Source organism: Cavia porcellus, unplaced genomic scaffold (genome assembly GCF_034190915.1).
Source record: "Cavia porcellus strain 051 isolate PalLab524CR breed Dunkin Hartley unplaced genomic scaffold, mCavPor4.1 scaffold_17, whole genome shotgun sequence".
NCBI lineage: Eukaryota > Metazoa > Chordata > Mammalia > Rodentia > Caviidae > Cavia > Cavia porcellus.
This window is the reverse complement of record NW_026947500.1, coordinates 29,296,578-29,318,588: the sequence shown is the minus strand read 5'-3', so window position 1 is coordinate 29,318,588 and position 22,011 is coordinate 29,296,578. Positions and strand designations below refer to the sequence as shown.

General features: G+C 53.1%; 1 protein-coding gene across 7 annotated transcripts in view; it reads right to left on the bottom strand.

The window, feature by feature from the left end:
- Osbpl5 (oxysterol binding protein like 5) overlaps nt 1-22,011 on the bottom strand; it is a 78,163-nt gene that overhangs the window by 7,882 nt on the left and 48,270 nt on the right. For 5 of the 7 annotated variants that reach the window (XM_063227705.1, XM_013150863.3, XM_063227706.1 and 2 more), the window contains exons 2-14: nt 17,952-18,108; nt 15,692-15,771; nt 12,920-13,000; nt 12,600-12,701; nt 11,104-11,307; nt 10,082-10,166; nt 7,912-8,086; nt 7,518-7,722; nt 5,741-5,925; nt 5,276-5,357; nt 4,266-4,364; nt 3,777-3,873; nt 2,950-3,048 (exon numbers count right to left, since the gene is read on the bottom strand). In XM_063227705.1, the coding sequence (XP_063083775.1) occupies nt 2,950-3,048; nt 3,777-3,873; nt 4,266-4,364; nt 5,276-5,357; nt 5,741-5,925; nt 7,518-7,722; nt 7,912-8,086; nt 10,082-10,166; nt 11,104-11,307; nt 12,600-12,701; nt 12,920-13,000; nt 15,692-15,771; nt 17,952-18,108 (1,651 nt within the window). The remainder of the gene's footprint in view (nt 1-2,949; nt 3,049-3,776; nt 3,874-4,265; nt 4,365-5,275; nt 5,358-5,740; nt 5,926-7,517; nt 7,723-7,911; nt 8,087-10,081; nt 10,167-11,103; nt 11,308-12,599; nt 12,702-12,919; nt 13,001-15,691; nt 15,772-17,951; nt 18,109-22,011) is intronic. The other 2 variants (XM_013150864.3, XM_063227708.1) reach the window with 2 other exon arrangements.

Here is a 22,011-nt window from a genome sequence, read left to right as displayed (position 1 = left end):
TTAGAGTGGCTTTAGAGTAGCAAATGAGTCGATGGAAACAGCTAATTGCAGTAAAACAAGTTCAAGATTCTCATTGATTCTACATCATGGAGAGTTGTATAACTATTTTGTTATATATTTCAGTATGATAATAACAGAAATAAAGCACACAATAAATATAACATGCTTGAATCACCTCCCAACACCACTTCTAACCTCTAGTCTATGAAAATATTATCTTCCATAAAACCAAATCTTGGTGCCAAAAGCTGTGGAGACCACTGCCACAGGGTGTAGATGGGACCCAAAAGCATTCTCAGGCCCAAGCTGGGATAATCTGAGTCTCAAGGAGGACAGTAATTGGAATGTCCTAAAGCCTTCAGGTCTGTTCCTGTCACATCACACAGCAGTATGACCTTGACAATGCCAATGACAGAAAAGAAAGTCATATTTAGAGAAGAGAAAAAAATCTGACATTTTTTTCTCAAAATGAGCTGAGCCTCCTGGGTAACCATGCCAAAGGCAGTTTCTCCTTTGAGAAGCTTCCCACAGATAGATGAAGGAGAGGAGGAGGACCTGGTCCTCCTGCAAAGCCAAACAAACCGCAGATGAGCCATAGATTCAGCATGCCAATGTTGCAGACACAGCGCACCTGCCTTGGAATGACCCTGAGCTCTGTGATGGGCCTTGTCACAAAATGTGGGCTGAATGTGATAGAGCTTCTATAGATCAAGTCAATAAATGAATGAAGACAAAGACAAAAGGAAAATTCCCTGGAGGAAGAAATGAATCAGGAAAATGAGAAAGCACAGGGGGAGGATATGGAAGAGGATGGTCAGTGGAAAGAGAGGGTAAGAGGAGGACAAGGAGGAGAGGAAAAGAGGGAGAAAAAGGAACAGAGAAGGTGAGGAGACGGGGGGTAAGACATAGTGGGAGGAGAAATGAGGGTGAGGAAGAGAAGAAAGAGGAGGGAAATGGAGGAGACAGACAAAGAAGAAGAGGAAGAGAAGACAGTGCAGGATCAGGATGAAGACAGAGGAGGAGTACAAGGATGTTATGAGAAGGAGGAGACTGGTTAGATCTGAGGCCTTGAATTGGAGGCCCTTTGGGAAGCCGCGGCCAGATCCCGGCCACAGCAGCATCCTAGGAGAGCCTTGCCCAGACATCCCCACTCACGACTGTGTCCTCAGCAGAAGGGGAGCTGCAGCAAGCCCGACCACAGCACAGCCAGGAGCAAAGAACACGGTCAGGCTTTGGCTCGGCTCTGAGGTTTAAGATGAAACAAAAGCTGAATCCGTGAGCTGAGTTTGGGATCCACGTGGATACTTCCCCTATGGCCCAGAAACAACTTACTATGGCAAACCAGGAAAAGCTCTCAGCACAATCATATGGTCCCATCTTGGGCTAGAAAGAGCCTTAGTTGGCTGTTGGGTCCCACTGACACCTTAGAGCTCTGTAGACCTTCCTTAAATCGTGACCACATGAGCATATGACATTTCTCACCCCAGACCTTGTGTCTCCAAGGTCTCACTCTATATAGTCATTCACTGAACAAGTATTTATGAGCATGTTTTAAGGCACCTGTGTGGGCAGGGGGGAAACAGCAGCAAACACATTCCTGTATTAGAATTACTAAATCAAGAAGAGAAAAGTGTGTTTACACTGCTTAGAGAGTCCTGAGAAGAGACTGTATACACGATCGGAGAAAAGCAAAAAGAAAAGGAAGGTCTGAAACAGAACCAAGGAGAATTTATACGGGAAAAACACAAGACAAAAGAAAACAAATCCCAGTGAAATTGAAAAATCCATGAATGAGTTAAGCTTCAGGAAGAATTGAACACAGAACTAAAGAAATTACAGAGAAGCTAAAGATATAGGGTAGAAATACCTAGAGACACAAGGCACAGAAGAAGACTGTTTCAGTCATGTCTTTGTGAAGTTGTAGAAGGAAAAATGAAGAAATCTGGAGTGAGGTAATATTAAAAATTAGCTAAAAATTTCCAGGCTTGATCAAAGCCATGGAACCTCAGATTTAAGACTTCAAAGAAAAAAGCCAACCAATCAAAACCTTTGAGGTGCAAAAATTTAAAAAAAGAAATTCAGAGATCTGAAGAAGTTAAAAATGACATAAGGAATACAAGATGCATAATGCATAGTGAAAGAGGACAATCTAAAAAAAGACTACATGCTGTAAATTACAACTATGTGACATTCAGGCAAAGACAAAACTATGATGACAGTAAAATGATCAGGATCTGCCAGGGCTGAGGAAGGAGAGGTGACCAGGTGGATTAACCCAGGAGTGTTTGACCATAAGAGAATTTTAGTGTAGTAAAACTATCCGTTGATGCTTTAATAGTGGGTCCATGACAATATAGATTTGTCAAAACCCAGAGAATGTACAACACAAAGAATGACCCTAGTGGAAACCATGAACTTCAGCTAGTAATGTACTAATACTGGTCTATCAGTTGTAACAAACCTACCACATTAATGCTTGATGTTAACAGAAGGAGAAGCTTGGTGTGTGTGGGTGCGTGTGTGTAAGGGGTAATGGGAACTCTGTACCTTCTGCTCAATTTTTCTATAAACCTAAGACGACTATAAGAAATCAAAGGCTAATAAGTAAAATATAACAGACAAGATGTGCAAACTTGGACACAGTAATGAAACTTCAGAACACCGAAGACAGAGATCTCAAGGTGCATACAGAGTAAACAGGTATGGTAGCAGAGATTGACAGCCGACTGATCACCCACCGCAATGACAGCCATAAGAAAATTAAACTGTTTATAAAAGGGAGAAAAATAACACTCTTCCTGGAATTACATACTCGGATTTAAATACATCACTGATGAATGAGGAGGAAGTGGGATATATTGGAAGAAATAGAAACAAAAGCCCTTACACCCACTGGGTTCCTGAGGGACAGCCTGGGCTCTTCCTTGGGGGTGGTGGGGGAGTGCTCACCTCTGCAGTGGGCATAGGGCATGGTGAGGGTGTAGTCCTCTGCTCGGTTCAGGAAGGTGAGTGTGGCCTTGCCATCCAGGAGAGCTGACAATGAGTTCCCTAAGGAGACAGGGGCAGGGGACCAGTGAGCACAGACTGTCCCTTGGCGCTCAGGCCACCCCTGGAGCCATAGGGTCTGAGCTCCTTTCCAATAGGTGTAAAGAGCTCCTGACCCCTCCAGCTGTGCGGCTGTGGGTCAGTCGCTCAGATTCTGTTAGAGCCTTGTCCAGTTTACACGTCATCTGCCCTAAGAAACGGTTACATAACTTGCTGCAGGTTAGCGGTTTATTTCAGTTACTAAGTCAGGGCTTCTCAGGGTAGAGGCTCTGAGCTGAGTTCTTCTTGCATTTTAAATACCCCTGTTTTGGGAGGCACTTCACCCAGGACTAGGACTCACAGCCACTGGCAGGACAGGAGCAAAGGATGGAAAAGGTAAGCTGAAGTTGAGTACAGAGGCCATTAAGCGAGGCACACAGGGGCACTCAGCTCTCTCACACCTGCTCACAAATGACAGCAGTAAACAAGGTATGCCTGATGGGGGAAATGGAGAGGGACACTTCCTACACATCAGGCTGCCACGGCCAGGGCAGCACCAAATCACAGACCTTTCTTCAGTGGCAGACTGTTCCACCTGCCTGTCCCATGCGCTCAACACAGACTCTGAGTTCTTTCACCACTGGTGTGCTTCCTGGTACAGGCAGACATGCCCTCTGCCACCCCTTGAGGTCCTGGGACCAGGCCTTCCTCCCACATGCCCAAGGATCAAGCACCCAGCTGAGCGCCCTCACCATAGAATCGGGACTTGGCTGTGATGCTCCCACTCATGCAGAAGCCATCTTTTCGGTTGCTGACGTGGAAGGCAGACACGGGTGGATGGTGGGACACCTGTGGCCAGAGAGGAGGCTCTGGAGACATCCACCGGGCACAAGTTCACCTTCACATCCTTCTCTGACCCAGGAGCAGACATTCAGGGTATCCTCAGGGAATTCCAGGGGAGCAGGGCCTGAGTCACAGGCCTGGGAAGACTTGAATCTCTGACCTACTGTGGATTGTCCCTTGGGAAGCAAGATGCACTGCCCCCTTCCTCAGGAGACACAGTGATCACCCCCATGATGCTGTGTCTGCACCATCTAGGAGAATCTAGATCACTACCCACTGGGAGGATGTGAGACCAACGTCAGACCTGCCCTGCCAACTGCCAGGCCTGTCCGTCACCTCCCCTCACACTACCCCCACTCTGGCAGCCTGGCCTGGGGGAGGCAGGGTGGGCGCCTTGCCTGCTCTGCTATGTAGAAAGTGCGGCTGTTGGTCTGGGGGTGGAGCCAGCAGCAGCGGAAGGTCTCCCCTAGGATGGGGTTGTAGGGCTTCTTGATTCCCTGCAGGAAAAGCACAGAAACGCATTGGAGGAAGCGGGCAGGAAGGCGCCTCTGAGCAAGGGAAGGCCTTGGGCCTGCGCAGGACAGGGTAAACAGAGGGACAGTGTGGCAGGCTGTACCCAGCTCTAGGAGGGAGCCTGGTTTGCTGCCAGCATCTGGGAACAGCACCCTGCTTCTGCTTTGGGGAGTTCACTCTGCCCATGGGGACAGCCTCCAGATACCCTGTCCACTTTTTGGCTCTTCCTGGACTTTGGGTACAGCCCACACATGGCCTGTTCAAGCTGAGCTCAGGAGACACCAGGCAGTGGGAGACCTGCTCTGAGAGTCCGGGGTGGTCCCTTCCTCTCTTTGGCCTCAGTCTCCCCATTTGTACAGTGAAGGGGTAGAACTAAAATATCCATATTTAAACTTGTGTTGCATGGAACCCCAGGGCTGCTGGTGGGATCTCAGCAGTGGACAGAGCTGCAACCACCCCCATCACTACAACAAGGGCAGTTCTGCTGTCAGCTGGGCATTGAGGTTGAATTTCTTAAAGAAGAGTCTGTGGCTAGAAATTATGAAAACCCTGGACCTAAAGTTACCTTGAAGCTCAAGCCACAAACCCCACTCTAACACAGTGGTGCATCTCTAACACAGCATGAGGTTGCTTCCTTGGGATAGGGAAAGGGTCCAGCTTGGTCTTTCAGGGAGCAGGGATGACCTTTTCGGGCCTGGCTTAAGCAGTCTAGAGGGTCACTCCATGGGAGGTCAGAGTCCTGCGCTCCATCTCTGAGGAACTGAGACCATGATGGGGATGACCACAATCCTTCAAAGCTGTGGGGGCGGGAAGTGGGTATGGATTCATGAAGGGCCCTAGCATGAGGGCTGAGGACAGACCCCTGGCTGCAGTGTCCCCCCTGGCCACCTCTTACCTTAGGCTTCTTGTAGAAGCCAGACAGGTACCACCGTAGCACGAGCTTGATTCGGCCATAGGCGCTGTCCTCCATTGCAGCCCTGCGTGGAGTGGGGGCTCTGAGTCCACACAGGGGCCCCAATACCCTCCCTCTCCCCTCCCCCATTCCAGTCTCTGCCATGCAGCTGAAAGAGGCCACCATGGTCCTGCTACTCTGGACACCCTCTGCTGATCCTGCCATGTAGCTTGAAGTAGGGAAACCCCTGCCCCACAAAGTGCCAGGGCCACTCATGTGGGAGCAGACAGGCTTGGTGTTGCCAGGATGCCACTGCCACCTCCAGGAAGCCTCTGGATGCCTGCATCCTGCTGTGCTCCCTCTACCAGGCTCCCAAATGTGGGGGTCCCTACAGTCCACCCTACTGGGCTCTGGGGTCCTCTGTGGGAGTGCAGGGCTGCAGGCCTCCCTCCCTGGCCAGCCGCGCACCTGGACAGCAGGTCAGCATGGTAGTAGTAGTCCGAGAGCTTGTTGAGGAAGGAGCGTGGCTCCAGCACAAAGGTGGGCAACACCACACGTGACAAGTCCATGCCAGGCCGCAGCTGTCGCAGCAGTGTCCACATCAGATTTTTGTTTTCCTCCGACACCGTCTCCACCTGGGACACCTCACCCTGCTGCAGCAGAAGACACAGTCAGGCCCTGGGGAGTTGTGAGAGTGACTTCTCTGTGCTGCCTGAGGAGCCAGATGAGGCAGGACAGAGGAGCTGGCCCTGGCTGGAGGAAGTATGCATGCAGGGTGACACATGTCCCCCTACTTGGTGTGGATCATGACCTGGTCCCTGTACCTTGAGAGCCTGATTGGTTGCATCTGACCTTTACCCTTCTCTAGGTGCCCATCTTTCCAGAAGAAGGACGCTGACCCTGTCCAGGTCACTCATGCCACCTCCTGGCAGACCAGGGTCTTTTCTTGGCCCGGGTGAATCCCCCAAGTCCAGGTGGGATCGGGCCCAACCAGAACCCATCTGTGGACTTCAGTGACTGTCCCACAGAGAGGCAGAAGCCCCTCTCCCTGGCCTCTGGGTCCAGGACACAGAGAAGCCTTAACTGCTCCAACCTCACAGCTGCCCAGGGAGGCAGGTATGCAGACCTGCTCCTCCATTAGAAAAAATACTGTTTTATTTTGTTGTTGTAGCCACTTTGTTGAGGATAGCTGGTGTACACAAAGCTGTCAATATTAACATACCGACATTGGAGGTGTGTGGAGCCACAAAGCCTGCACCACAGCCCACCACAGCCTCCGCATCCCCTATGAGGACCCAGGCTTACACCAGAGTCTCTTCCTTCTCCAGGTCACAGGGTGAGGAGTAGAGGCTGCCCCAGATTCCTCTCCTTTTCTTTCTACCACTTCTAACCCTCATTATGGCTGCCAAACACATACCGTGGAGTTACTAAGCCTTGGGCTCTTCCTTTTGTCTTTGTGTTAGGGGCGGGATGCAGGGCCTTGTGTGCCCTCCACTAACTTGCAGGTGGCAGAAATATCTTTAAAGGCCCACAGAGCTGTCTGGGGACAGCCAGGAAGGAAGGTTTTGTGCTATGCTCACAGGACAGGGTTGTCCAGGAAGCCTTTGCCCTGGGGAAGTCTGCAATACCCAGGCAAGGCCAAGAGCCATCTCCCTGGGATGGATAGTTTTTCTGTTGTCACTGCTGGGAGGCCCCTGTAGCTTCCAGGCCCAAGGACATAACTGGACTTGGCTGGAACCCCCAAGCCTTCCATCTTTTAGTGAATCTAGGCTGGAGGAGAGGAGGGTACACTCCGGTTCTCGGGGACAGGCTGAGCTCTGGGTTTCTACCTTCAGAATTAGACGTCACAGAATTCCAGGGCACAGGACTTTTGCCCTCCTCCTTTACTGAGTAGACAAGATCATACAGCTGGTGTGGGAAGGGGTGGAATCTGAATTCAGGGCTGTCTACATCTCAAGAGAGAGCAGAATGAGGGCCATGGCAAGCAGACTGTTCTCTCATCATCGTGGGTCCCAGGTTATTCCGGCCCCAGTACCTTGACTATTGCCTTAGTAAAACCCTGTCCCATCCCAACATCCTTCCATTCCTACACCCCCACACCAGGGGTGTTGGGCACAGCAAAACAAGTAGTGTTCACTTGCAAAAACACAGCTGCACCCACACTGCCAGGGTAAGCCTGGGAGACCCCACCCCAGAGCCTGTTTTCTCCCCCTGCCCCTCGGTGCCAGGTTCGGGTGGCGCTCACCTCTCCCAGCTCTTCCTGGACCTGCTCCACGTAGGTGGTTCCTCTTCGCGGCCCCCCAGGGCCCTCAGACTGGTCGCTCCCACTCTCATTGGTCTTCCTGCTGTGGTCCTGGGTCTCTGCATCTGAGTCTTCGGCATTTTCTCGCTCGGACTTGTCTGAGAACCCGTCATTCTCCAGGTGGTTCTCCAAGGAAGACCCGTTCAGCCTGGAAGGAGGACACGGCCATAGGCATCTGGTCACGCACGCCAACCTGGGCACACGGTCCTGCATTTAACTCCTCCATTATCGAAGTGGACACCATCCACCCCTCTGCATAAACGAAGAAGCTGAGGCTCCAGGGCTTGGGTAGTTCCCTCCCCACCTCCCATGTGCAGGATCTCCAGCCCCGGCTCACGGGAACAAGTCCTGGTCCGGGGGGACGGCCACCGACGCGGGCAGCCCATAGACTGAGGAGGGAGACGCGTCGGGCGAGGACCCCGGCTCCCCGTCGCGACCCTGCTTGCAGGAGCTCAGTCTCAGCAGACTGGAACAGCGCAGAGCCAGCTCCAGGGCGTCCAGCCAGCAGCGGCCTGTAAGGAGCAGGAGGGTGAGTTACAAGGTGAGCCAGAGAAAGAGTGCCCTGCCCGCCTCTGCAACCCGGAGCCACACTCCACTTCTTACTGGGAGATTTCCTTGCAGAATCAGCAGGTAGTCTGCCCCTCCTAGCCACGCCCCCCAGACGCACGCTTCAGCCCCTCCTCTCCTGGCCACGCCCCCCGCTCAGCCCTGAGAGACCATCCTCCCAGAATCCTCCAGCTAGAAATCCTGCTGCAGATTCCACGTGGCCTTTTGAGGACCTCCAAGGATGCACATTTCCATGCACCCGTGTCGCAGACAGAGGCTAAGATAAGGATGGTCAGGCCCCTCTACGCCCACATGTCTAGAGCTGGCTGTCCACCTGGAGGGCTGGCCTGCAGATCCCTCTCGTGGAACAGGGAGCTGGGCTTCCCTGGCTGGGAACTGGGGTCTGGGGCGCTAAGCTTCTGGGTAATAGAGTGGGGCGGTGGCAGGAGGCTGGGAGTGAGCCTTGCATGCTGGCCAAGGAGTCACTGCACTGCCCTGGCGGCACAAAGGCAGTGGGGTGAGTGAGGGATAGGCCAGCACCATCCCTCTGTGCCACGAGGTGTCTACCCAGGTGACACCGGATGACCTGGCATCACTATTAACAGCAGCCCTTCCACTCACGCAAGTGATGTGGGGTGGCCTAGAAATAAGTGTCATACTGTTGGTATGGGGTCACATAAGTGCGGGGGCTCTGGCTTAAAGGAGAATGAAGCATTCTTATGTCTCCAAGCCTTTCCATTGCTCTTGAAGATCGGGAGTTTCTTTCCCTTCCTAAACTGGGAGACCTGCCCTCGGGGAAGCATTCCTGGGGTCTGGTATTGGGAGCCGCTCTGGAATCTTAGGGATGGGTCTACTGGGATGGATGGTGCCTGAGTGTCTCTCTTGCTGGGGGACAAGTTAGGTCCTGCTGCGGTTCCTTGCAGGCTGAGATAGACAGTGCAGGGGCTTGGAGGTCACAGGTGTGTGGGTTGCACACAGTATGAGAGGTGGTACAGTCACTACTGCTGAATTGGGCCTGGGTTCCTGAACACACATGTTTTATGGCTGACACAAGGGACTAGATGTCCTGAACACCGCACACCCTTTGAAGCCCATTTCAAGGCCTCTCTTCCTCCTCCAGGAAGCCCACCTTGATGCCCACAGGGGCCATGGATTTTTAATCTCTGCCCTTGCCAACCTGAGACTCCTCTCAGGCTTTACCTTTGTTTGATGGTTTGCTGTTTACCTTCCCTTTTCCCCCCCAAGACTTCAAGTGCCACGAGGGAAAGGCTTCCCTGTTCATCCCAGGGTCCTGGACTGGCCCACAGAGTGGGAAAATGATCATAATATCAATAGAACCTGATGACATTAATTACTACAGAGACTCGTCAGCCAGAGAAAGGAGTGTGGATGCGGCATTTGACCACGAGGGGGCAACATGACACAAGCCGAATAAGAGCAGACATCCTAGTCCGGAAGGACCGAAGAGGACTCAAAGTTAGGCAGGGTCCACCACCCTGGCCAGAGGGTGACCGCACTCAGAATGAATCCCACAGTGAATCCCAGTGATCGTCATGGCTGCAGCTGAGAGAGCCACTATTCAGGGCTTACTAACAAACGGCAAGTTTTCTGGGGCTCAGGGGACATTCAGTATACCCCGAATCTAGCACTCTCTCCCCAGGGGGACTACCCTGCCTCAGTTTCCTCATCTCTCAAATAAAAATGATGACAGTAGAACCTACTGTGGTGGAATTCGGTTACTGTCACCTTTCCTAACCTCTGGAAATGTGACAGATATTGCTGGTACATTTACCCATGGAGAGATTGAAGCCCAGGTGGGCACACAGGTGTGCGAGAGGCCTGCCTGGCCCATGAGTTCAAGTTGTCTTCCTGGGGATGACAGAGAGCCTGGAACTTGGCTTCCTAAACTTCTAGGGATGAGAGGGGACAGGCATGCAGGATGGGGTGAGGGCTGGACTCACCATCTGACTCAGAGGCGGCCCTGAAGATCAGGTAGCTGCTGGGCAGGGGCTGTGTGATGGAGCCCACACTCTCGCCTTTGGGGCCCTGGACAGGCAGAGACCTGCATGTCAGCTCAGGCAGGGAGGAAGAGGGGACAGGCAGGAACTCTGTCCCCCTCCTTGCTGGTTCCTCTGCCCTCACCTCTCCAGCTCTGAGCTTTCTGATTTGGGATGCCAGAAGCAATAAATGCAAATCCAGGATGCCCAGCTGAATTTGAATCCCAGAGAAACAATGAAGAGCTTTTTAGGACAAGTACCTCCCATGCAGTACAATATCTGGAATATACTTAAAAGGCCATTCCTGGCTTACAGTGGTTTGGCATGATATTCTGACTTTATGATGGTGTGAAAGGGTACCCATACAATCATTCTGATTTTCACTTTTAGCACAGTGTTCAATAATTTCGCGAGAGAGCCAACACTTTATCAAGTCACCTCTCTCCTCCAGCTGTGAGCTAATGCTAGCATTCTGAGCACGTCGTAGGCAGTGGAGGTACAGCTGGAATACTCAGTAGGGGAGGTGTGTCAAAGGCATCTTTGACCTGATGGCTTTATCTGGATGTGACTTCATTGCAAATCCAGAATCTTTGCTAAGAAACTCCAGTGTTTCTCTGAAATCCAAGCATGAACAGGCTGTTCTGAATTTCCCCTGAGATCCTTGTCCCCACTGGTCCCAGTTATGAGGGCTGAGGTCTGGGTCAGGAGCAGTGCTGTCCTCCCCTTTGGATCATGGCTGGGTGATGGGGTGACGGTAACTTTACTCCCCAAGGGCTGTCAAGAGCTGCAGGACCCACAAAGGGTAGGTGTCCCTGTCTGATCCTCAGCCCTGCATGATGCTCAGAGAAGTAAAGAGACTTTTTGGACCGCCCTCCATGCACACACAGCTGGTGGAGATGGTCCAGTAGGAACCTGTCCCTCCACTACTGCAGCTTCAGGTGGAGTTTCCTGGTCCTAACATCCCCACTCCACCTGCTTCCTCGTACCTTCACGGCCCAGACAGACTGGTCAAGTGGGTGGAAAAGCTTGAAGCAGAAACCGTCCTTCTTGGAGGGGCGCTCGATGAGCTCGCAGCAGTGCAGCAGCACGGTGCCCACCCACTGACCCACCTTGGGGGTCTTGTAGATGAGCAGCACCCCTGGCTTCAGCACGCACCACAGCTTGGTCCAGCTCTTCAGGGTCCCCCGGATCTGGGGATAAGGGGCACGTGGCCAACATCACCACCAACAAGGCCACACTTGGGGCATCTGGACGGTTGGTGGGGGCAGATGGGGATAGAGTACACTAAAAGCCCTTTGTCCTCTCCTGCTCCCTCTTCCCTAGCCCCCGGGAGGTACCCACTGTCTGCTCAGCGGGGGCTGGCATTGCCTGAACATGTAACTCAAAGCAAAGCTCAGGGTGCTCTCTGGGCCACAGCAGACTGCTCCACCAGTTTTAACTTTTGGTTTGCTTGCTTGCTTTTTTTTTTTTTTTTTTTGAGACAGGCTCTTGCTAAATTACCCAGGCTGCCCTTGAACTGTTGATCCTCCTGCCTCAGTTTCCCAAGCAGCTGGGTTTTGAGGGGTGTGTCCGTATGTCTGGTTTCTCTTCCAGCTTTAGAAAGGAGCATTTAAATGCTGGCAAGTCTGAAAATATACATAGCAGCCAGGGACAGATTCACTGGCGGAGGCTGTTGAGGGTCAAGGGCTTCCAAGGGTCTTGGGAGGAACTGACCACAAGTGATGACACTTGGAATTGCCAAGTTTACAAATTTGAGACAGTTGTCATTTGTTTTCTCTTTCTCACTCAATATTCCTTTGTAAAGAATTTTCGATCCATTTCTACGTAGGTGGAGAAGGCCCTGTCCATGCCTGGCCGTCTTGTTTGCTTTTCCAGGAGGCCTGAAGGGGCAGTTCAACCCCCACTGCGTGATGGGGGACACAGACAGGCTGGGGGCTGATGCTTAGGGAGTTCTTTACACAGCCTCAGACTTGGAACCTGGTTTCCCCCTGGAAGTCAGAGCCTTGACCTCCTTGAGACTCTGCTGACCCCTGCTACACCTCTGCCTTGTTTGGAAATTAGGTCCTGGCAGATGTAATCATGGGGAGAGAGCTAGAGTCTTGCTGGAGTAGGGGTCTCCACTAGTGACCAGTTCCTCACAGGAACGAGGAGAAGACACAGAGAGACACAGAGATACAGACTCTAGATGACCGTGTGACCACAGAGATAGGGACTCCCTGGAGCCTCAGAGCTATGCAAGAGGCAGGACAGATGTGGCCCTGGAGACTCCTTGGTCTTGGACTTTGGCCTCCAGAGCTGTGAGGGGATGAGTATCTGTTGCTTTAAGCTACCTGGGCTGTGGTCATTTGTTACAGCAGCCTCAGGATGCTTACACAGATTTATGGTGACAAACATGCTGGCTATCTCCTGAGGGATCTGTGTCCCCTCCTGCCCACCCCACCCCCAGTCCCCTGAGGATACCTGCTATGCAACCCTCACCTACCTTCAGGCTGTCAGCCATGATGACCACGCTGGGGTCAGTCAACGCACTGAACAGTTGCTTCGTAGCTCGCTTCTTCTCCTGCCTGTAGTTCTCCTTCTGTGCCTGGGACCAGGGTACAAGAGCAGTGAGTCACAGAGAGCCTCCAAGTTGCCCAGCTCCTCCCAGCATGCAGCCACAGTGGGGACTGGACAGGAAGAGGACAGGCAGTGGGGGCAGAGGAAGCGGGGGCGTGGTGTGTGCTCCACCCTTTGGCAGTCCGAGGTCCCCACTTTGGGGAATTCCTGGACATGCCGTTCTTCCCTCCCCAGACATGTACCTACCTTGAGAGTCTCCTTCTTGGAGACCCTGGCTGTTGGGGACATGCTCTCCTTCTCAGACCCATTGCACAGCCGGTACTCTGCCTGCAAGAGAGAGATGGGGGGTGGCTTCAGGCCAAGCGTGTGAAGTACAGAGGTCAGAGAAAGCCACTCCTTGCCCTCGCTCCCTGGCACTGTTTGTGCAGCCCACCAGCACTTCTGTGGGTGCCAGGTGTTGCATGGAGGGACATGGGTAGTTGAGGTGAAGTCTCTTGCTTGCGTGCCTTACACTGGGTGACTAGAAATGGGGATATATCTAACACTGGGCACACACAGGGTCAGTCAAGGGCTGGAGGAAACATACAGGGATGTTGGGGGTCAGACTTGAATTCCAACAGGTCTGATTTGCCCTTCAAGGATGGCTTGTGGCTGCAGTGGGGGTGGGGTAGCCAGAATTTCTTCAGTCAAGGTGGATGGGCATCAGAGGCTGGGTTTGCAGAGGGGAAGTTTGTGGCAGTTGTAAGAAGAAGGTGGTGACAAGCTCCCAGCCTTTACGCACTCAAAGAAATAGTATCCCTCACCCCTCAAGCCCTGCGTCCCCCGCTGGTGCCCAGAATCTCCACTCGTTGGCCACTGCCATTGGCAAGGATGGCATGTGTAGGGGCCTCGCACCCTGGCTCTCTGGGAATCTCTGTGTGGTGGGCCAATGCCCAGGGCCTGCCTGAGGCTGTAGGGTGTGAGGCTCCTGGCCCAAGCTCACTTCTGAATTCATGGTCCAGGAGTGGCAGTGCAAAAATCTTGGGGCCAGAAGGGCCCCTGGTTCTTCTAAGGATGGAGAAACTGAGGCTGAGGGGTAGGGATTCCCAGGACACAGAACCATGTCTGAGGGTGTAGCACACTACGGCTTGGATCCTTCTTGCTCTCTCTCACTGCATGCTTGTGCACCAAGCATGGTTCCCACAATTTTAAGTGGCTAAGAAATCAGATGAATAATATTTTGTGAGATGTGCAAATTATATCAATTTTAAATTTCAGCGTCTGTAAATAGTTTTCTTGGCCCGAAGCCAGGTCCTTCATCTCTTGTGGTATTGCCTGTGGCTGTCTTTGCACTGGGGTGACAGTGCTAAGCCCTTGCAGCAGGGACCAGCCTCAGGGAACCTAAGGTTCTGACCATCTGGTCATTTCTAGAAGGAGCCTGCCTGCCTGCTCAGCTCTCCTGGACAGTGCCCTTGCCTCTTGTATCTGAAGAGGGAACCCCCCAAGATTCCCAGCAGACACCCGGAACTGTGCATAGTGGCCAATCTAATGAATATATGAGGTATGATCTAAAAACACAGTGAATGTGTCAATTAAAACAGGTTTACTGTGGTAAAAGACACATTGCCATTAACCCCCCTCGAAATAGTCCCCCTCACTTTGACCACACTTGAACCTCTGTTCTTGCCACTTTCTGAAGCATTCTGGAAGTCCTCTTCCATGAGTCTCTCTAGCTGTGCCAACATGGCTACTTTGATGTCCTAAATCAATTTTAAAAAGCTTGTCTTTTATGATCATTTCAGCTTTTGGGGAAGAGCTGGAAGTCATACGGTATCAGACCCAATGACTAAGGGGGATGTGGTCATCCGTAACTTTTACATGAGCCTGTCTTTCACTGCATGGCATGGTAGCAGCAGCTACCACTTTGTTAAATCACCCCTTGTGAAGGTACGAACAAGGACTTCCAGAACTGCTGGAGAAAATGGCAAGGATGATGGGATAAGTGTGTTCAAGGTGAGGGATGGTACTTTGAGAGTGATTAAAAAGTTTTTAAGTTTAAGCATTCACTATATATTATGATCACGTAGCATACACTGTGTGCTTTCCTATAAATACACGTGTATAAGGTTTAATTTATAAGTTAGACATAGTTACAGATTAACAGTAACTAATAATAAAATAGAACTGCAAAAAGATCTGTAATAAAAGTTATGTGAATGGACCTTTCATCCTCTCTTCCACACCTGCTTATCCCAATGAAAACATTCCAGGAGGGAAGGGCATAGGAAGAGGATCCGGGGGCTCTGACCAGGAAGAAATCTTTTTTTTTTTTTTTTTGTCTTTTTCCTTTTTATTGGTACCAGGGATCGAACTCACGACTGCCTGCTTGCAAGGCAGGCGCTTATGCCGCTGAGCTAAATCTCCAACCCCAGGAAAAAATCTTTGAGTTGAGGATGAATCGTGATGGAACCAGATCTGAAGGAGCCAGACACTGGCCAGATGACACTCAAGGTCACACAGAGTAATAGCAGACAGGTCAGCTGAGGATAGTACATAACTTCCCCACCGCCAGCCTGTCAGGTGGCCTGGGCACCGCCACACTTGGTCAGTGTTGGGACCATGGCCTCACCAGACCCTCTGGGGAGAAGGGAGGGTCCTCCCCACCCCCACCACCCCTGGACCCAAGTCCTTCCCACCCAGGAAGATGCATGGACTCCCTCAGAACTTGGGACACCCAGGGAAGGTGTTCCCAGCACACTTTGTGCCTTAGGGGTCTCCCTGCAACAGGAGAACTTGCGGTCCTTTCATGAGTGAGTTTTACTCTTGAACTTCCACGTCCACAGCAGCCTCCCTTCCCAGGCACCCTGGGTCTTTTTAAGAAGGCAGCTTTAATAAAACACCCCAAATCACATCTGACTGTCTCTCATGCAGTGCCCCTCCCCAACTGAGTTCCACAATCTGGGATTTGGGGCAGGAAATGGCAGCTTGGATGGGTGGCCACACTCCCTGTCCCGTGGTCCCAACGTGCTGGGCTCTTACCGGTGGCATCTTTGCAGAGCCGGGGGTTGGGGGCTCTTCCTCCTTTGGCAGTGATGGGCTGTGGGGCTCCATATCCTTCCCTGAAAGACAACACTCAGGGTCAAGGTAGGGATGTGGTGGTCCAGGCTTTGCAGGCAAAGGTAGAAAGCCAGCCAGTAGTGGTGGCGGCTGCAGATACTGCCTTGAGACACCTAGCAAATGTCAGCAAGCCTCACCCATGGGAGGGACCCACGAGCTCTAGCCAGGTTTACCTGACTACAGGAGGAAGCTGGTAGTGGCCAGCAGAAACCAGGGTGACCTGGGTCTGGTGTGGTCTGGCTTTCGGGGTCTTATGTCCCCCAATTCTCAGGTGAAGATTGGGGCACACGGGTTTGAAGTGCTGGGCTGCATATCCCTGTGGCATTCCAGAGTCCTGTACCCGAATTACAAGGAAGATGGCTGGATGCCCTCCTTGGTTCTACCATGGCTGACAGAGGGAAGGAAATCTGATTGTCTGGATTCAACCCAGGGAAATGGATCCATCATCCTGGGTCCTCTTGCCCTGAAACCAGTTTCCAAGGCTGAGTTTATGGGCAGGAAGAACAGGACAGGGCAGCAGAGGAGGCCTGACACCCACCCCGTGGGCTGATCCTGTGGTGTATGGGCCAGTGGTCAGAGCAGCATCCTCTAGGGTGAGGCAAGACGCCTTCTGCCAAAGCCACAGGACACAGGCAAGTGCCTGGGAGCAGTAAGGAGAGACACCCACAGGACCAGCTGGAAGGTCTGCAGACCACAACCCTGGAGGCCCGGGAGTGCTTCTCCCCTCAAAAAAACCCAGGGCAGGGACCCGAAGAAGCGGTTCTGCCAAAGATCTCCAAGCAGCAGCCAGTTAGGTGCCATGGAAGCTCTGTCCCCAGAAAGGTGGCTGCCTTGCTGTGTGACTCAGTCCCTGGAGGTCTCTGTGCACACAGTGATTATGCCCTGACCCAAGCCTCAGTGAGTCGGCAGAGCTCTCAGCAGACACTCTCAGTGCTGTCTTGGGGACCACTGTGCAGCCAGCAGAGCCCACCTGTGCAGTGCTTCCTCCAGGCAGGGAGGACACAGGGCCCTCTGAGCACCGAAGTTGGAGGTGCCAGGGGAGTGACAGGCCAGTGCTGCTCTTCCCTTTGCAGTCTGGTCACCGCAACCTGCCTATCACAGCCCTGTCTGCATTCTGCACCAGACCGAGCTGCTCTGAGAACCAAAGCCCTGGAAACTGACCACCGCTGGGGACCCGTCTCTTCCCTCCCTACCCCTGCTCCTATGAGGGCCATGCAGCCGGGGCCAGGTGAACAAGGGCGTAGGAGTTATTGTAAGTTTTCCTGTGTCCAGTATCATGTGACTGTCCACAAGACTCTCCCTATTCTGGGCTTCAGTTTCCCCATCTGTTAGCAGAGACGGATGGGGTGCCCACTGGCCACTGAAATCCTGATGATGGGGTACTGATGCCCTCCCACTCATCCAGGCAGCACTAGTAATGGGCAGGAAGGTTAGGGCCTCCTTCTAGGCCCACGATGGGTAGCAGGAGAGGGGTGACCAGCTGGAGTCTCCTAGGGCCAGCACCATCCCAATGCCTCTCCCTCTATGCCCCAATAAGGAAGAGCTAGGCCCTCGGGTGATCAGCAGTCACAATCGGACAGAAGGGACTCAGCTCCTACTTGTTGGGCGGGAACCTGTGTGGACAATGGGGCTGGAAGCCTAGAGAACATCAGCAGGTGTGGGGGGCCCCCGTCCCCAAGCATTCTGGTGCTCAGCACTTTCTCCACAGCAGCACTCAGTAGGCTGCTCTGAACTGTTCCCGCCCAGAGACCAGGACCTCTCAGCAGCAGGACATAGTTACTAACACTGTCCCCACGTCACAGGTCAGTAAACGAAGGTCTAGTGGCTGGCCTGGGCTCATCCAGCCAGGATAGCCAGGCTGAGGCTCAAGCTTCCTGTCCCTGGGATGTCTGGGATGACTGTACCTCACTACCCTCTGAGTGAGACAAGCTGCCCCTAAGGATGGACTGTGAGGGCCCTGTCATCCTCCATGGCCAAATGGGCTTCCCCTGGGCCCGCAGAAGCCAGCACTTTAACATGCTACAAATCCTTTGTCCATCAGAGCCACACTGGCCTAGTACAGGGGTGTAAACAGAGTAGTGTGTCACCCTTACTGGTTGCGAGGGCATGGGGACGAGATCTCCTGAGGTCTCATGGTGGCCACAGAGCCAGGGAGACCCAGCCGCCCACAGCCAACACTAACCTGGACCAACTGGGCCGAGTTCATTCTCACAGCCCAGCAGCAGGTGCCGCGTGAGTTTCCGGGGGTCAGTCTTCTGCGGGGTGGAGGTCGGCGGACACAGTGAGAAACGGCGCCGGAGAAAGACCTCCTCCTTCATGGCGTGGGCACTGGGTGGCTTCTGGGAGGACAAAGGAGGGAGGACACACAGTCACGCCTCATGCTGGATGGCCTGGTGCCGGAGGGAGCCCCACCACCCAGGAAATGGACAGGCACCCCTGGTGGTGATCCCACCTCTTAGGACTTCTCAGAGACAGACGAGGAGGGCTGGAGGGTGGGCGGGGGTGATTAGCCAGGGAAGACGGTATGGCCGACCTCAGGAAAGTGGCTTTATCAAAGGCTGGGCTTTCCTAGGACTATAAAGGGGGGCAGTGACCACAAGGATGGTGATCATGATTGAATGGACCTCAGTGAGCTGCTGACTCACGCTAGCCCTGGAGTTTCCCTTCCAATGATGGCTCTCTATAGCAGGAAACACTCACTTAGCACACATGGCGGAGTGGTACCTGTCACACAGGACTGGTGAGATGAGGCCAGGTAGCCCCAGAGTGCCAGGAAGTGTTGCAATGCCTGGGGTATCCTTGGGGCTGCCTTTGCTCTCTCAACTCAAGATCCATGGGACCCACCCTCCCAAACTCCCTTGGCTGGCCAAAGCTTCATCAGGCACTGCCCCTGGGCTGGCTGTCATTACCCCAAATACCTTAAAAAAGAGAGGCTAAGGTGAGCTCAGCCAGGTGCACTAGAATTCACAGTCAGCTGCAGTGCCACACTCCTGCCACCCAGCACTGTGGGGGTGGGTGGGGGAGCATTCCAGGGTGCAAACAGAAGGAGCAATCAGGAGGCAGACTTACAGCCATGATTCCCTGCCACACCACCCAAGCCACTGCCCTGCAGATCAGGAACTCACATGTGACCCTCTCTTGGGGACCTGGTAGCCATGGGAAAGGACAGTCCTCGCCCTGTCCCTGCACCGCCCCATCACAGACAGTGACCAGTTACACCACTCCAGGACCTTCCTAGCTGACGCACTGAACCCCACACAGCTGTCAGCCCATTCTACAGCAGAGAAAAAGGTGGCTCTGAGGACAGCAGACCTTGGCCTGTGTCACAGCCTGGGAGCTGGCGGAGCTGACTCTGAACTCTAGTCCTGGAACCCTCTTGGGGGATGAGTTGCACTGACTTGGAGTAGGTTGAGGGGCTCCTGTCTGTGCAGCTTGAGACTGGCTCATAGCACGGCCTCAGCTGTCCAATCTGGCCATGTGCCCTGGATCCACCTGGGGTAAGTTGGGGAGGGTGTGGAGACCAATGTCTGCCTTTCCTCAGACTCCACTGCACACTTTCTCCAAGTGCTATCAACCACCACTGGGACTCTGTGTGTTCCAAACCACTCATCTGCTTCCCATCTCCCTCCTACCCTTTATTCACTTGCCCATCTGCCCATATAGTCATCCATTCATCCATCCATCCGTCTATCCTCCAACCCTCTTTCTTCCTTCTCCCTCTTCCCTTTCTCCCTGCATCTTTATAGGCAGCCAGCTGATTAGCCTGGTTTCTCTTCCCTCCTATTCACCCCCCCCACACACACACACACACTTATCAGGTAGAGTTCAAAGACCTGACCTCCTGACATGAACAGATACCTCCAAGCCAGGGTGTTCATTTCAAAGGTCAATATAGGTCACTTGGAACACAATCAAGTCCCTGTCTCCTTATTCCAACCCCTCCATGACCCAGCATCCTCCACCCTCGTCCCCACCCCTCTCACCCACTCAGCTCCAGCCACACTGGCCTCCGTTCTGGTCTTCCAAAGTGCCGAGCCCATTCTTGCCATGGCTTCCAAGGACCCTGCTCCCTCCCAGAATGCCCCTCGCCCACATCTCCCGAGGTGGAGTCTTGTGGGATTCCACACCACAGGGAGAGCCCAGCTCAGGCTGCGCCATGCACATTCTCCACATAGCACTGGGGGCTTTGGAAGCTCACAATGGCATTTCATTATGCTTTGTTGAAACTCCTTGCTATCTCAGCACTCAGAGCAGGACATGCAGTGGGCATTTCTGCAGTGATGAGGTCAAGCATAGGGATCTGGGGCTGTAAGCACCACTGTCTCTGCCACCAAGGAGCAAGCACAGAGCCCCTAACCTTGGGCTTCTTGTGCCTTTCAATTGGATCCTCCAATCTCCATCTCAGAGAAGGGTCCTAGGGCTATTTCTTGGAGCTTGTGTCTCCAGGAACCCAGCTGAGATTCCTGTTGCTGGCCAGTGGCCACTTTAGATGCTAGGTCAGGAATAATGTGCAGGGCACCTGAAGTGCTAAAGAAAGAGACAGGCCGGGGGAGTCCTGCACTCTGAGGGGCTGCAGGCCCTGGTGCTGGGAGGTGGACCGTTAGGCCACGCTGGGCATACAGCTGTCTTTTCCCTAGAAGCTGAGGACCCTAGAGAAGAAGCATCTTATGATGGAGAGGATGGACAGGAGGAGGAAAGAAGGAAAGATTGGTGAATGATCAGACATACCACTGGTTGTGGCAGCAGTGATCTAGGGTCCCACTAATGTCTGATGACTCAAAACAAGTATGCTGTCTATCTCTAGCTGTTCTGTCTGCTGTGAAGCCCCAGCCAGGCTTCTGCTGCCAAGGGCTCCTGGTGATAATCTCTGGCTTGGGTTCCATCTGTCTAAGGTCACCAAAGGCCACCACATGGGTTGCCCTGCTGTCCTCTGACAAACAGGTTCGGCAATGCTGTCTCCCAGTTTCTCAATGTCATCTGTACATAGCAGGTCCTCACCTATAGCTGCCAAAGCCCTCTCTTGCCATGGAGACATGGTGCCATTGCTCCATTCAGCTGCAGTTGTCCCTGCCCGTTGATCCTAAAGTCCAAGTACAGGAGGGTGGCAAAGAGGAAGAGTTCAGAGTGAGGCTAGAAGGGACTGTCCCTGGCTCTGCATACAGGTGGACAGCCAGACTTTTGCCTGGTGGGGTCATAGCCCAGAGTCCTCAGTCCCCTGAGGGTTACTTTCACTGCAGGCCAGGCCAGGAGGCAGCAGGATGGGGTGCTGGCTGGGGAGGGGCTAGGGATATATGTGGTGTACTGCCAAGCTCTGGTCCAGGCCTGGAAAGGAGGAAGGTTTGCAGGCCTGAAGCTCAGTAACAAAGACTGCAGGCCACGAAGCCACATGATGCTTCCCATCACCCATTGCTGGAGACAAGATTACAGTCAGATCCCCTTCCTGGAAGACTTAAGGAAGCTCTGTTTCTTGCCAGTCACTAGAGTAGGACCAATATCCTCCCTGGCTACTGTGGTTTGCTGCTGTCAGCTGACTGCTCAGCTGACGTGTCCCATTGCTAGATGCACATATTCCTGAGAACTACCTTTAGTTATTTTGCCTTGGGAGTGCAGGTTTTATTCAGCCTTGGGGTCGACTTGGGACAAGGTGTGCCCTTGGCTGACCTCCACTACATCTCTCCTCTTCTCTCTACGCAGGGTTCTGAGCCCTGCTTTTGCTTCTATCCAGCCGTCAGTGGGCTATTCCTTTCCTTAGAGACCTGCTCCCTTCCTCTCAGACACCTTTACCTGGCTTTCTGAACCTAGAAGTGGCTAGCCTGATGTGTATTACTGTGAACCATGCAGGACCCCTGCTGGGCTGGACTTCTTTTATGGGCTACACCCTGGCTTATGTAGACTGCTCGAGGAGCTTCTCCCTACCCAGCTGGGCTGGGCATTTATAGGTGGCAATGCAGTATTTCCAGAGCACAGAATCCCACAGCTAGAAAGAGGGTTTGGAAGATCCTACTGAGGTCAGGCAGGCTCCTGTGGGGCCAAGAACAAGTCAATAGAGGCTGAGATCACAGCAACAGGTAACAGCACTTCCTGCAGCACTCAGCAAGGTGGCAGCTGTCCTGGCAGGGCAAGATCCTGAGACCTTGGCATCCTGCTCCCAGGATCACTCTAGAACCCTGTTCCCAGCCTGCACCCAGGCTGCAGAAAGCCTAGGCCGGATGGGCATGTGGGCTCATAAGCACTGCCAGCCA